Source organism: Lucilia sericata, unplaced genomic scaffold (genome assembly GCF_015586225.1).
Source record: "Lucilia sericata isolate MDLA Ls3-8-SP2 unplaced genomic scaffold, ASM1558622v1 Contig000200F_arrow, whole genome shotgun sequence".
Lineage (NCBI taxonomy): Eukaryota > Metazoa > Arthropoda > Insecta > Diptera > Calliphoridae > Lucilia > Lucilia sericata.
Window position 1 is genome coordinate 264,870 of NW_023994228.1, and position 16,367 is coordinate 281,236.

At 31.4% G+C, this 16,367-nt stretch overlaps 1 protein-coding gene across 1 annotated transcript in view; it reads right to left on the reverse strand.

Annotated features, from left to right (window-relative positions):
* Positions 1-14,204, reverse strand: part of LOC119601935 — a 71,622-nt gene extending 57,418 nt beyond the window's left edge. Inside the window, exon 1 of the mRNA XM_037953202.1 lies at positions 13,711-14,204. Coding sequence (XP_037809130.1) covers positions 13,711-14,204 — 494 coding nt within the window. The remainder of the gene's footprint in view (positions 1-13,710) is intronic.
* Between the last annotated feature and the right edge of the window lie 2,163 nt (positions 14,205-16,367).

Consider the following 16,367-nt stretch of genomic DNA (forward strand, 5'->3'; position numbering starts at 1 on the left):
TCTTCCAATCTCGACGGGATACATCTGGATCACAAATAAGTACAAGATCACCAGGAGCCAAGGGCTTCGTATATTCACACCATTTGGACCGTCTTGTAAGTGTGGGTAAATATTCAACAATCCATCTTTTCCAGATATGATCTCGTAGCTGTCTAGCAATTCGCCACTGCCTTTTTAGTACTACGGGCTTTGTAATTTCAATACCTTCTGGAGTTTGAGACGTATTTGCAGAACCCAACAAGAACTGATTTGGCGTCAATGGTTCTTCGTCTTCAGGGCTGACAGGCAAGTGAGTCAATGGGCGAGAGTTTACGATGTTTTCGGCTTCAATTAAAATACTTCTCTGAGAGTTACTCTTAAAACTTTTTTAACACATTGAACCATTCGCTCCCATATACCACCTTCTGCAGGATTATGTGGACAATTAAACTGCCATTCAATGACCTTTGTGGACAACTCATCTTCAATTCGTATATTCACACCATTTGGACCGTCTTGTAAGTGTGGGTAAATATTCAACAATCCATCTTTTCCAGATATGATCTCGTAGCTGTCTAGCAATTCGCCACTGCCTTTTTAGTACTACGGGCTTTGTAATTTCAATACCTTCTGGAGTTTGAGACGTATTTGCAGAACCCAACAAGAACTGATTTGGCGTCAATGGTTCTTCGTCTTCAGGGCTGACAGGCAAGTGAGTCAATGGGCGAGAGTTTACGATGTTTTCGGCTTCAATTAAAATACTTCTCTGAGAGTTACTCTTAAAACTTTTTTAACACATTGAACCATTCGCTCCCATATACCACCTTCTGCAGGATTATGTGGACAATTAAACTGCCATTCAATGACCTTTGTGGACAACTCATCTTCAATTTTAACCAGATCAAAAACTTCATCAAATCGCTGGGCTTCCTGGTTAACTCCAACAAAATTCTTTCCGTTGTCGCTCCGAATCTTCAACGGGGTGCCACGACGATTTATAAAATTTCGTATACACAAAATACATGCATCAGTCGAAAGATCATAAGCCACTTCTAAATGTACTGCTCTAATTGTGAGACACGTAAACAGGGCTACCGAACGTTTTTCATGACGTCTACCAATAGCCACGTTTATTGGGCCAAAATAGTCCACATCAGTATAAGTAAATGGACGGACGTATGGAGTTAGTCTATCACTTGGCAATAATCCACAAATGTTGCAATTTGATGTGGTCTTACTTAACAGCTTTCTTAGTCGTGGAATCCAGAACCTTTTCCTTATTTCGCCTATGGTAGCCTCAAAATTTTGATGCCTCATTTCGTTATGCACATGGCCAACAAATAGTTGTGCAAAGCGGTGACAGGGCGACAAATAATGGGGTGCCTCGCATCTAAAGGCAACCAACTCGCAGCATCAATACGACCGCTCACGCGAAGCAAATTATTTTCATCAAAATAAGGCGAAAGAGAAAATAACTCATTTTCCTTTTTTAAAGAACCACCAGATTTTAAAACGTTTATTTCAAAGGCGAAACTCTCTCCTTGGGACAGACGGCACAAAATAGTTTCAGCAACCCTTAACTCTTCGGCACACAGGCATCTCGAACCACTATTATACCCTCCACCACCATCAGTGGTGATAGAGGGTATATATAAGTTTGTCATTCCGTGTGTAACACCAAGAAATATTCATCTGAGACCCAACAAAGTATATATATTCTGGGTCCTTATGAAATTCTGAGTCGATTTAGCTATGTCCGTCTGTCCGTTTGGTATTGAAAATGAGCAAAATCGGTTCACATAGGGAAAAGTTGTGAATCAAAATTTAAAACAACTCCGAAAAAATAAGCATTTTTTATACATTCTGATGTAATTTTCTCGAAAACTATGCAAGATAATTTCAGGAAAGTCATCATACATTCGCTTCTACACAGTATCTCGATTCCTGCTGAAAATTGCCAGAATCGATCCATAATTTCATATACCTCCCATACATACTTAAAATCTTATGTCAATAGAATTCATTGAGAGAAAAACTTTCTGGATGGGTCCACAATTGGTAATAGCTCCCATACAAGGACGCTTCCCGAAAATCACTTAAACGCGCACAACTCATTACTAAATTTAGATATCCATATAAAATTTGAAATAAGTATTGCTCATATGCACAGAAATATTACTATGAAATTTTTTTCCGATCGGTCCATAATTGGTCATAGCTCCCATACAAGGTCCCCTCCCGAAAATAACTTAAACGCACATAACTCATAACTTAATTAAGATATCCATATAAAGTTTGGTACAAGTATTGCTCTCACATACAGAAATATTACTGTGAAATTTTTCACAGTCCATAATTGGTCATAACTCCCATACAAGGTCCCTTCCCGAAAATCACTTAAACGCTCATAACTTATTAATAAATTAAGATATACATATAAAATTTTGTCTTTATATACATAATTGGCTCCCATACAAGGTCCTTTTACGAAAAATCTCTTAAACGCCCATTACTCATTACCAAATAAAGCTATTGATACAAAATTTGGCACAAATATTAGTTTGGTATACAAAAATTCTATTTCAAGATTTTTTCACGATCGGTCCATAACATGGGTGCGGTCGGTCCTATGCAAGTTTCCCTTCAGAAAATCACTTGAACACACATTACTTATTACTAAATTACGATATAGATACAAAATTTGACGATCGGTCCATAATTGGTCATAGCTCCCATACAAGGTCCCCTCCCGAAAATAACTTAAACGCACATAACTCATAACTCAATTAAGATATCCATATAAAGTTTGGTACAAGTACTGCTCTCACATACAGAAATATTACTGTGAAATTTTTCACAGTCCATAATTGGTCATAGCTCCCATACAAGGTCCCTTCCCGAAAATCACTTAAACGCTCATAACTTATTAATAAATTAAGATATACATCTAAAATTTTGTCTTTATATACATAATTGGCTCCCATACAAGGTCCTTTTACGAAAAATCTCTTAAACGCTCCACAGTGGTATAGGAAAAAAAAAAGAGGGAAATAATTCGGTAACTTCTAAACGGTTAATCCGATTTTAATGAAATTTGGTATGCACAAAAAGGAGGTGTTGTCGAGTTTAGGTTTTGAATTTGGACCTTATAGGCCAACCAGGGGCCCGGCGGGGGGTCCTCAAATTAGGACACCTCGGCTATGTTAAATTTTTAAAACGATCTTATTTCTTCATTTGAGTTCCGATTTAAAAAAAATTTCGTATATAGAATCTTCTCATCGAGCACTATAAAAAATGTCATCGTAGCAGTAAATTATCTCTTATAGTTTAGGAGATATTCGCATTTGAAAATTAAAATTTTAAAATTTTTACCGTTCTTACTTTAGTTTTTTGATAATAGCGGGTCCAAATATTCCCGATTTTCGCCATTTCTTTTTTTATTCGCTTAACAACAAGTTTATATATCAAGCAGTGAAAGAATTATGTAAAAATCATGACTGAGTCCAAAGTTATAGGCATTTTAATTTAAAAAATTAAAAAAAGGCGATTTTTTGCCATTTTTTTGGGAAAAAAGTATCTTTTTCTTTTTAAGTTATCTAAAAAGTTTCTAAGAAGTTGTATATAGAATTTATACTTTTTGAAAAGCTGACTTTACATAAAATACGATAAATGAAACAAAACCTAAAAATTTTTGATACCGAGGGGACCAGGTCCATCCAAAAAACCCTATTTTTTTATAGAAAATTCAATTTTGAGCATAAATTCTCAAATCGCATAGTCGATATCAAATTATAGTGACCTGTTTTATATGACCCAATATGTTCTTAATCATTTTGTAACGGGTTTCGATAACCCCGCCCCTGGTATGGATATAATAGGCAAAAAACCAAAAAATCCCATTTTTGGGATTTTTTAAAACTTTTTTGGGAATTCCGGGATTTCTAATAAGAAAATTCGAAATTTTTATTTAATTTTGGATTTTGAGTAAAAAAATCTACCTAACTGTAAAATTTCATCAAAAAATATTCATAAATAAAATTTTTATTGCAATTTGAAAAATTTGTATCTTCGCAAAAACTGAATAAAAAACATTTTTTAATTTTTTTTAAAAAAGTATTCCGCGAATTTTTTAATTTTCAAAAATTATATACAGTTTTGAAAAATAGACAAAATTACCTTTCCATTGATATATAACATGCCTACCTAATGTTTTTTAAGTGACAAATTAATTAGGGAAAACTCAACATCTTTTAGAGAATTTACCTAGTACTATTATTTTCATCCATACATTTGTTAGGCATGTTTTACTACCTAAATTTTTATGAATTTTTACAGCCACTTTTTACGATTAATCTTTTATTCTTTATCCCTAAAAAAAATTAACAAGTATTTATTTTATATAAAAATAGTCTTTATTTATTTTTTTTTTTATAAATTAATATAATTTTGTAAAATAATCGGTATCACAGTAGTCCATATCTAAAAGATAAAGTAAATCTTTAAATTCATGAATATTTTCAAATGCTAACGTTTTGTAGCAAATCCAACGTTTCCTTATAGTAGATAAAACAGGATCAGAAGATAGAATCAGATTATTAAAAATATCTTCATTTTGAGACTGCCTAGAACACTTCCTTGAGCTAAACTGATGAATATGCTTAAAGTCTCTATTCCTCGATTCTTGGGGTTCTTCTGTAAGCTCTCCTAAAGGCAGAATATTATGTTCTATGATGACCTTTCCATTACATAATATCTTGTGAACTGTAGGTGTCATTTCTTTCCAGGGATATAATTCCAAAAGTAATTTAGAAACTTTTGTAGAATACTCTCCAAATTTTGTTGCGTTCACTTTATGCTTGCTATTTATCGCCATTAGAATAATATTGACCTTTTGCAGTAAATCCATACTAATTCCGGTTATTTCGGAAGTAGTTTCAAAATGTTTAAAAAAACGTCTAGCGGTATTACCATCGTTTGTGCTTCCATATCCTGTGAGTGGTTTATCAATATTTAATCCCATCCGCTTTTTAAATTCCTCTTGAATTCTTCGTTTCTCACTGGCTCTCATTTCCATTAACTCCTTATTGTTATTTGCACTTTTGTTTGCATTTTCCGGTATGCTTCTGTACTTTAAATCATATGCTAAATGTAGAAAATGTTCCAGAAATCGTATGCGAGCATGTAGGGGGGATATTCCAAATTGTAATGTTTCCTCATTTATTGATCTTTGCTTGGAAATATTCGAAAATTCTGATTTTTTATCACCACATATGTAGCAGTACCAAGTAGATGATGTTCCTGTAATGGCATTTCCAACTTTCCCATCAATCATTGTAAGTTTTAAATCATAGGACATGTTAAACGAATAATTTTCTATTTCGATTGTTATAGGTTCCAAGTTTTTAATTTCTGCTTCAATACGATTTATCAAATCTTGCGTTGTTGTTTTGGATTCCTTTATATACTCAAAGCTTATTGGCCTACAAAAAGCTTTGGATCCTGGAGTCGAATTCTTCCAAATATCATCGAAACTGGTTGATGGAGAATCGCTGTCAGCATACTTTCGAATTCTTAATGGAACTAGCGATGCCATAAATACACTTTTATACTCGGAAGATGATTCACTTGTGTTGATTTGTTTATATTCCGAGAGTGCTGATAATCCATCACATCCCCACTTACAAATGAGTTGAAGATCACAAGAATTTATTTTTTTTAGTTGGTCTGAAGAAAAGTCAGAAGCAATCCTTAAAGCAGTATTTTCGAGTAGAGCGCCGAGTCCAATAACAGCCTTCCGATCAGTTATTTCAATAGGAGGTGGTATAATGCTTTTCTTCTTTTCATTTATTTTGTCATATGATGGTAAAACATCCACTCCTTTTTCAGATAGCGCCTTTCTTAACGTTATGTAGTTATCACGACTTAATCCCAGCTGCAACATAAGCGCAATAGCTTCTTCCTCAGTGAACGTTGTATCAGATGATGGTGTGGGTATACTCTTTACAATTCTTTTCAGTCGTCTTGGTGATGCGGTTGGAAGAATATTTGCAATTTTTATGGCATCCAAAGGCTGTTTTTCTTTTCTTAACATTGCTTTAAAAGTGTCCGAAACTTCTTCGTTAGATAAGGTTTCTAGTGAAGTTGATAACCTTTTCCTCTTAGATTTTGAGCTCAAATCCTCATACTGCTTACAGGGAGCACCAACAGTTGATACGCAAATAGCAACTTCTACACATTCATCCAGCCAATCAGAAAATTTCGATCGAAATTTAGCAATGGAATACCGAACACTCTTCAGTTTTATATCAACTGATTTTATAAAATTTTCAATTTTACATATATCAGTTTTATCCACTTTATTTTTATGTGCAGTTTCAATATATTTCAATAAGAAGTTCACTTTATCTTGAAAAGGAGCTGAAGAGTGTTCAAATAAAATGGAGCACAAATCATTTTTTTTAGTACGATCGCCATGGTTAGAAAATTACAAATAATTACAAACAGATATAAACCTGTCTTATATATTAATTACAGGTACTTAAATTAAATTATTTTTTAAAGGGTTATGATATTCTACCTAATGTCTAACGTATCCTTATGTAATGAATTTTTCCTCAATAGGTCACTTTAATAAGCTACCTATTAAAGTGACCTATAGGGGTAAAATCATTACAGTTTAAAAAATAATACCTGAAAATTTTTTAATATATGTAACAAATTTAAGAGTTAACGTTACACAGTGGTATAGGAAAAAAAAAGAGGGAAATAATTCGGTAACTTCTAAACGGTTAATCCGATTTTAATGAAATTTGGTATGCACAAAAAGGAGGTGTTGTCGAGTTTAGGTTTTGAATTTGGACCTTATAGGCCAACCAGGGGCCCGGCGGGGGGTCCTCAAATTAGGACACCTCGGCTATGTTAAATTTTTAAAACGATCTTATTTCTTCATTTGAGTTCCGATTTAAAAAAAATTTCGTATATAGAATCTTCTCATCGAGCACTATAAAAATGTCGTCGTAGCAGTAAATTATATCTTATAGTTTAGGAGATATTCGCATTTGAAAATTAAAATTTTAAAATTTTTACCGTTCTTACTTTAGTTTTTTGATAATAGCGGGTCCAAATATTCCCGATTTTCGCCATTTCTTTTTTTATTCGCTTAACAACAAGTTTATATATCAAGCAGTGAAAGAATTATGTAAAAATCATGACTGAGTCCAAAGTTATAGGCATTTTAATTTAAAAAATTAAAAAAAGGCGATTTTTTGCCATTTTTTTGGGAAAAAAGTATCTTTTTCTTTTTAAGTTATCTAAAAAGTTTCTAAGAAGATGTATATAGAATTTATACTTTTTGAAAAGCTGACTTTACATAAAATACGATAAATGAAACAAAACCTAAAAATTTTTGATACCGAGGGGACCAGGTCCATCCAAAAAACCCTATTTTTTTATAGAAAATTCAATTTTGAGCATAAATTCTCAAATCGCATAGTCGATATCAAATTATAGTGACCTGTTTTATATGACCCAATATGTTCTTAATCATTTTGTAACGGGTTTCGATAACCCCGCCCCTGGTATGGATATAATAGGCAAAAAACCAAAAAATCCCATTTTTGGGATTTTTTAAAACTTTTTTGGGAATTCCGGGATTTCTAATAAGAAAATTCGAAATTTTTATTTAATTTTGGATTTTGAGTAAAAAAATCTACCTAACTGTAAAATTTCATCAAAAAATATTCATAAATAAAATTTTTATTGCAATTTGAAAAATTTGTATCTTCGCAAAAACTGAATAAAAAACATTTTTTAATTTTTTTTAAAAAAGTATTCCGCGAATTTTTTAATTTTCAAAAATTATATACAGTTTTGAAAAATAGACAAAATTACCTTTCCATTGATATATAACATGCCTACCTAATGTTTTTTAAGTGACAAATTAATTAGGGAAAACTCAACATCTTTTAGAAAATTTACCTAGCACTATTATTTTCATCCATAACGCACAGTGGTATAGGAAAAAAAAAAGAGGGAAATAATTCGGTAACTTCTAAACGGTTAATCCGATTTTAATGAAATTTGGTATGCACAAAAAGGAGGTGTTGTCGAGTTTAGGTTTTGAATTTGGACCTTATAGGCCAACCAGGGGCCCGGCGGGGGGTCCTCAAATTAGGACACCTCGGCTATGTTAAATTTTTAAAACGATCTTATTTCTTCATTTGAGTTCCGATTTAAAAAAAATTTCGTATATAGAATCTTCTCATCGAGCACTATAAAAATGTCATCGTAGCAGTAAATTATCTCTTATAGTTTAGGAGATATTCGCATTTGAAAATTAAAATTTTAAAATTTTTACCGTTCTTACTTTAGTTTTTTGATAATAGCGGGTCCAAATATTCCCGATTTTCGCCATTTCTTTTTTTATTCGCTTAACAACAAGTTTATATATCAAGCAGTGAAAGAATTATGTAAAAATCATGACTGAGTCCAAAGTTATAGGCATTTTAATTTAAAAAATTAAAAAAAGGCGATTTTTTGCCATTTTTTTGGGAAAAAAGTATCTTTTTCTTTTTAAGTTATCTAAAAAGTTTCTAAGAAGTTGTATATAGAATTTATACTTTTTGAAAAGCTGACTTTACATAAAATACGATAAATGAAACAAAACCTAAAAATTTTTGATACCGAGGGGACCAGGTCCATCCAAAAAACCCTATTTTTTTATAGAAAATTCAATTTTGAGCATAAATTCTCAAATCGCATAGTCGATATCAAATTATAGTGACCTGTTTTATATGACCCAATATGTTCTTAATCATTTTGTAACGGGTTTCGATAACCCCGCCCCTGGTATGGATATAATAGGCAAAAAACCAAAAAATCCCATTTTTGGGATTTTTTAAAACTTTTTTGGGAATTCCGGGATTTCTAATAAGAAAATTCGAAATTTTTATTTAATTTTGGATTTTGAGTAAAAAAATCTACCTAACTGTAAAATTTCATCAAAAAATATTCATAAATAAAATTTTTATTGCAATTTGAAAAATTTGTATCTTCGCAAAAACTGAATAAAAAACATTTTTTAATTTTTTTTAAAAAAGTATTCCGCGAATTTTTTAATTTTCAAAAATTATATACAGTTTTGAAAAATAGACAAAATTACCTTTCCATTGATATATAACATGCCTACCTAATGTTTTTTAAGTGACAAATTAATTAGGGAAAACTCAACATCTTTTAGAGAATTTACCTAGTACTATTATTTTCATCCATACATTTGTTAGGCATGTTTTACTACCTAAATTTTTATGAATTTTTACAGCCACTTTTTACGATTAATCTTTTATTCTTTATCCCTAAAAAAAATTAACAAGTATTTATTTTATATAAAAATAGTCTTTATTTATTTTTTTTTTTATAAATTAATATAATTTTGTAAAATAATCGGTATCACAGTAGTCCATATCTAAAAGATAAAGTAAATCTTTAAATTCATGAATATTTTCAAATGCTAACGTTTTGTAGCAAATCCAACGTTTCCTTATAGTAGATAAAACAGGATCAGAAGATAGAATCAGATTATTAAAAATATCTTCATTTTGAGACTGCCTAGAACACTTCCTTGAGCTAAACTGATGAATATGCTTAAAGTCTCTATTCCTCGATTCTTGGGGTTCTTCTGTAAGCTCTCCTAAAGGCAGAATATTATGTTCTATGATGACCTTTCCATTACATAATATCTTGTGAACTGTAGGTGTCATTTCTTTCCAGGGATATAATTCCAAAAGTAATTTAGAAACTTTTGTAGAATACTCTCCAAATTTTGTTGCGTTCACTTTATGCTTGCTATTTATCGCCATTAGAATAATATTGACCTTTTGCAGTAAATCCATACTAATTCCGGTTATTTCGGAAGTAGTTTCAAAATGTTTAAAAAAACGTCTAGCGGTATTACCATCGTTTGTGCTTCCATATCCTGTGAGTGGTTTATCAATATTTAATCCCATCCGCTTTTTAAATTCCTCTTGAATTCTTCGTTTCTCACTGGCTCTCATTTCCATTAACTCCTTATTGTTATTTGCACTTTTGTTTGCATTTTCCGGTATGCTTCTGTACTTTAAATCATATGCTAAATGTAGAAAATGTTCCAGAAATCGTATGCGAGCATGTAGGGGGGATATTCCAAATTGTAATGTTTCCTCATTTATTGATCTTTGCTTGGAAATATTCGAAAATTCTGATTTTTTATCACCACATATGTAGCAGTACCAAGTAGATGATGTTCCTGTAATGGCATTTCCAACTTTCCCATCAATCATTGTAAGTTTTAAATCATAGGACATGTTAAACGAATAATTTTCTATTTCGATTGTTATAGGTTCCAAGTTTTTAATTTCTGCTTCAATACGATTTATCAAATCTTGCGTTGTTGTTTTGGATTCCTTTATATACTCAAAGCTTATTGGCCTACAAAAAGCTTTGGATCCTGGAGTCGAATTCTTCCAAATATCATCGAAACTGGTTGATGGAGAATCGCTGTCAGCATACTTTCGAATTCTTAATGGAACTAGCGATGCCATAAATACACTTTTATACTCGGAAGATGATTCACTTGTGTTGATTTGTTTATATTCCGAGAGTGCTGATAATCCATCACATCCCCACTTACAAATGAGTTGAAGATCACAAGAATTTATTTTTTTTAGTTGGTCTGAAGAAAAGTCAGAAGCAATCCTTAAAGCAGTATTTTCGAGTAGAGCGCCGAGTCCAATAACAGCCTTCCGATCAGTTATTTCAATAGGAGGTGGTATAATGCTTTTCTTCTTTTCATTTATTTTGTCATATGATGGTAAAACATCCACTCCTTTTTCAGATAGCGCCTTTCTTAACGTTATGTAGTTATCACGACTTAATCCCAGCTGCAACATAAGCGCAATAGCTTCTTCCTCAGTGAACGTTGTATCAGATGATGGTGTGGGTATACTCTTTACAATTCTTTTCAGTCGTCTTGGTGATGCGGTTGGAAGAATATTTGCAATTTTTATGGCATCCAAAGGCTGTTTTTCTTTTCTTAACATTGCTTTAAAAGTGTCCGAAACTTCTTCGTTAGATAAGGTTTCTAGTGAAGTTGATAACCTTTTCCTCTTAGATTTTGAGCTCAAATCCTCATACTGCTTACAGGGAGCACCAACAGTTGATACGCAAATAGCAACTTCTACACATTCATCCAGCCAATCAGAAAATTTCGATCGAAATTTAGCAATGGAATACCGAACACTCTTCAGTTTTATATCAACTGATTTTATAAAATTTTCAATTTTACATATATCAGTTTTATCCACTTTATTTTTATGTGCAGTTTCAATATATTTCAATAAGAAGTTCACTTTATCTTGAAAAGGAGCTGAAGAGTGTTCAAATAAAATGGAGCACAAATCATTTTTTTTAGTACGATCGCCATGGTTAGAAAATTACAAATAATTACAAACAGATATAAACCTGTCTTATATATTAATTACAGGTACTTAAATTAAATTATTTTTTAAAGGGTTATGATATTCTACCTAATGTCTAACGTATCCTTATGTAATGAATTTTTCCTCAATAGGTCACTTTAATAAGCTACCTATTAAAGTGACCTATAGGGGTAAAAATCATTACAGTTTAAAAAATAATACCTGAAAATTTTTTAATATATGTAACAAATTTAAGAGTTAACGTTATGGATGAAAATAATAGTGCTAGGTAAATTTTCTAAAAGATGTTGAGTTTTCCCTAATTAATTTGTCACTTAAAAAACATTAGGTAGGCATGTTATATATCAATGGAAAGGTAATTTTGTCTATTTTTCAAAACTGTATATAATTTTTGAAAATTAAAAAATTCGCGGAATACTTTTTTAAAAAAAATTAAAAAATGTTTTTTATTCAGTTTTTGCGAAGATACAAATTTTTCAAATTGCAATAAAAATTTTATTTATGAATATTTTTTGATGAAATTTTACAGTTAGGTAGATTTTTTTACTCAAAATCCAAAATTAAATAAAATTTCGAATTTTCTTATTAGAAATCCCGGAATTCCCAAAAAAGTTTTAAAAAATCCCAAAAATGGGATTTTTTGGTTTTTTGCCTATTATATCCATACCAGGGGCGGGGTTATCGAAACCCGTTACAAAATGATTAAGAACATATTGGGTCATATAAAACAGGTCACTATAATTTGATATCGACTATGCGATTTGAGAATTTATGCTCAAAATTGAATTTTCTATAAAAAAATAGGGTTTTTTGGATGGACCTGGTCCCCTCGGTATCAAAAATTTTTAGGTTTTGTTTCATTTATCGTATTTTATGTAAAGTCAGCTTTTCAAAAAGTATAAATTCTATATACATCTTCTTAGAAACTTTTTAGATAACTTAAAAAGAAAAAGATACTTTTTTCCCAAAAAAATGGCAAAAAATCGCCTTTTTTTAATTTTTTAAATTAAAATGCCTATAACTTTGGACTCAGTCATGATTTTTACATAATTCTTTCACTGCTTGATATATAAACTTGTTGTTAAGCGAATAAAAAAAGAAATGGCGAAAATCGGGAATATTTGGACCCGCTATTATCAAAAAACTAAAGTAAGAACGGTAAAAATTTTAAAATTTTAATTTTCAAATGCGAATATCTCCTAAACTATAAGATATAATTTACTGCTACGACGACATTTTTTATAGTGCTCGATGAGAAGATTCTATATACGAAATTTTTTTTAAATCGGAACTCAAATGAAGAAATAAGATCGTTTTAAAAATTTAACATAGCCGAGGTGTCCTAATTTGAGGACCCCCCGCCGGGCCCCTGGTTGGCCTATAAGGTCCAAATTCAAAACCTAAACTCGACAACACCTCCTTTTTGTGCATACCAAATTTCATTAAAATCGGATTAACCGTTTAGAAGTTACCGAATTATTTCCCTCTTTTTTTTTTCCTATACCACTGTGCGCTCATTACTCATTACCAAATAAAGCTATTGATACAAAATTTGGCACAAATATTAGTTTGGTATACAAAAATTCTATTTCAAGATTTTTTCACGATCGGTCCATAACATGGGTGCGGTCGGCAAGTTTCCCTTCAGAAAATCACTTGAACACACATTACTTATTACTAAATTACGATATAGATACAAAATTTGACTGAAATATAGCTTTTATGTACAGAAATTTTGCTTAAAGAATTTTTTTACGATCGGTCTATAATTGGTCATATCTTCCATACTAGGTCCTGCCCCTAAAAGCACTTTAACCATATTTAACTAGTTGCATTATCAATTTGTGTAGAACAAAATTTTATATATGTATTTTGAAAATCTTTCACACACATGCATACATGCACATTATTAAATATCGTTAAAGCATATTTTGGGGCGCTATAAAAATATAAAAGAAAATGTAATGTTCAATAAATTTTGGAATTGTAACAGATTTAAGCTGTTTAAATCTTGGGGTTTTCTATTTAATACATAAGAAAACTCATTTCTACAAATATTCGATCAATTAAAAAAGTATTTATATAAAAGTAGCTGGTGGAGGGTATTTAAGATTCGGCTCAGCCGAATATAGCACTCTAACTTGTTTTTATCATCTTTTCGGCAACAATTAATAAATAACAGAACCCAAGCCATAGTACGTTTAAGCATGAGAAATGAAGAAAAACTATTAAAATCTATAACTAAATTTGTACTAACCAGCATGACAAATTTGGGGCGTAGTTCTTCCTCACACAAATCATCAGATTTCTCAGAATTCTTATTCGGCCAATCAACTTCGTTTTCATACAAAAATTGTGGCCCTTGGAACCAACGTGTTCAAAATCTACTTTATTTTTAGCTCTTGTAATGTCATCGGCAACATTTAGATTCGTAGGCAACCATCTAAAATCCGTTGGGCGTGTGGAGTCAAGTATTTCGGTAATTCGGTGGGCAACAAATGGTTTATATCTCAGGCTCTCAGAACTAATCCAACTAATGACGGTTGTAGAGTCACTCCAACAGATTCGGCGAGAAACATTGAGATCGTGTTCCTTCATTATAGTGTCAATCAATCGGGTGCCCAAAACGGCGGCTTGTAGTTCTAATCTGGGAATGGTCATACATTTCAATGGGGCACATTTCGATTTGGCAGATATAAACGACACTCCTATTTCTCCATCACTGGCATCAACTGGCATCAACAAAAACATGCAGCTCTAACCTCAAGGGCAAACCATTCCCAAAATAAAATCGTGGAACCTTAACATGGACAATATTTCGTAGCTCTTGGCGCCAATTATTCCACTTGTAATGACGCGGGCAACATATCGTCCCAAAACACACTATGTCTCCAGACTTTTCTCATCAAAAGTTTTGCTGTTATCATAAAATGGCACAAAAAACCGATTGGATCAAAAATGAACCTTTTACCGCTGATGACGTCAGAATTCACACGATGAAATTTCAGAACAAATTTGAATGCGTCATCCTTTGGATCCCAAAACATACCAAGTACCTTTTCAGTTGAGCCGTCCATCTCATTTAAGCCACCTGAGAAACTGACCTCATGATTTAAACTGCCTTCTAGAGCCAAAACCACCTCTGATGAATTCGATGTAAAATTACGCATTTCAAACCCTACAAAGTCATCTACATAATGATGATCCAGAATTGACTTCACGGCTCTAGGGAAACGATCTCGATACTCAGTTTGTTTCCTTCATACATGGCGAACAGGTAGCTTCAAACGTCATCATTTGATTATATACTTCCGGTGGACCACTTTCATTATCACGCCACAAAAGCCTCTGCGAACCAGACCTGGGATAAATGCATTAAATGTGTTAATGCATTAACAATTTTTTCTACATTAAAAAAAATTAATGTTAATGCAAGTTTATTGCATTAACATTAACATGGGTACATTTAATGCATTAAATTTGCATTAACATTAAATATTTTTAAATTTAATGCATTAATTTTACATTAACATTAAATATTTGTGGAATTAATGCATTAATTTTGCATTAACATTAAATATTTTTGAATTTAATGCATTAATTTTTCATTAACATTAAATAATAAATAATAAAATTAATGCATTAATTTTCCATTAACATTAATGTATAAAATAATTTATAAAAATAAGAATACAGCGCTAAAGACCTCGGTCTAACTAAATTCAAGTAAAATTGAATGTGTTAAAGTCCTTTCTAATAAGTCCTATACTCGATAATACATATTAGAAGAATAGTATCACTTCCCAGATATTCCTTTTTTAGTTTATTTTGTTAAAGTCCTTTCGAATAAGTCCTATACACGATAATACTTATTAGAAGAATAGTATCACTTCCCAGATATTCCTTTTTTAGTTTATTTTGTCTGTGGAATCTTATATAAATATCATATTTAAAACACACAAGTTTTAATGGAATATAGGAGTTATTAGAAAGGTCTTTAACCTATTTAATTTTAGTTGTATTTAGTTAGATCGAGGTCTTTTGTGCTGTATTTTTATTTACGTTTATCAATTTTTATATATATTAATGTTAATGGAATACTAATGCATTAATTTTATTGCTTATTTAATGTTAATGTAAAATTAATGCACTAAATTCAGATATATTTAATGTTAATGCAAAATTAATGCATTAATTTCAAAAATATTTAATGTTAATGTAAAATTAATGCATTAAATTCAAAAATATTTAATGTTAATGGAAATTTAATGCATTCAATTTTACAAATTTAATGTTAATGCAATATTTTTTACATTAAATCATTTTTTTTTTAATTTAATGTTAATGCAAAATTAATGGAAATCGCCCAGGTCTGCTGCGAACACCTGTCTTCTTCAGCAACAACAACTTGATGAAACATTTCCTTTATACATAAAAAATTAAAATAAATGCATTAAAATGCATTAAAATTAATGCATTAAATTCAAAAATATTTAATGTTAATGGAAATTTAATGCATTAAATTTTACAAATTTAATGTTAATGCAATATTTTTTACATTAAATCATTTTTTTTTTTAATTTAATGTTAATGCAAAATTAATGGAAATCGCCCAGGTCTGCTGCGAACACCTGTCTTCTTCAGCAACAACAACTTGATGAAACATTTCCTTTATACATACAGCTACGGAACCGACTCTAAAATTAAACAAAACGGATGTCAACGGTTTGTACTGCTGAGGGCCTTTCAATAACTTTGAATTCAATGAGACACTTTCCACCTTTGCAGCTGCATCAAACACCAAACGAATTTTCCCTGGTTTATTAGGGTTAACGACACCAAAGTGGGGCAAGTACCACGTTCTCGGATGAAATGTATCAACTTCACTCCAGAGACCTGCGCCGATCGGCTCAC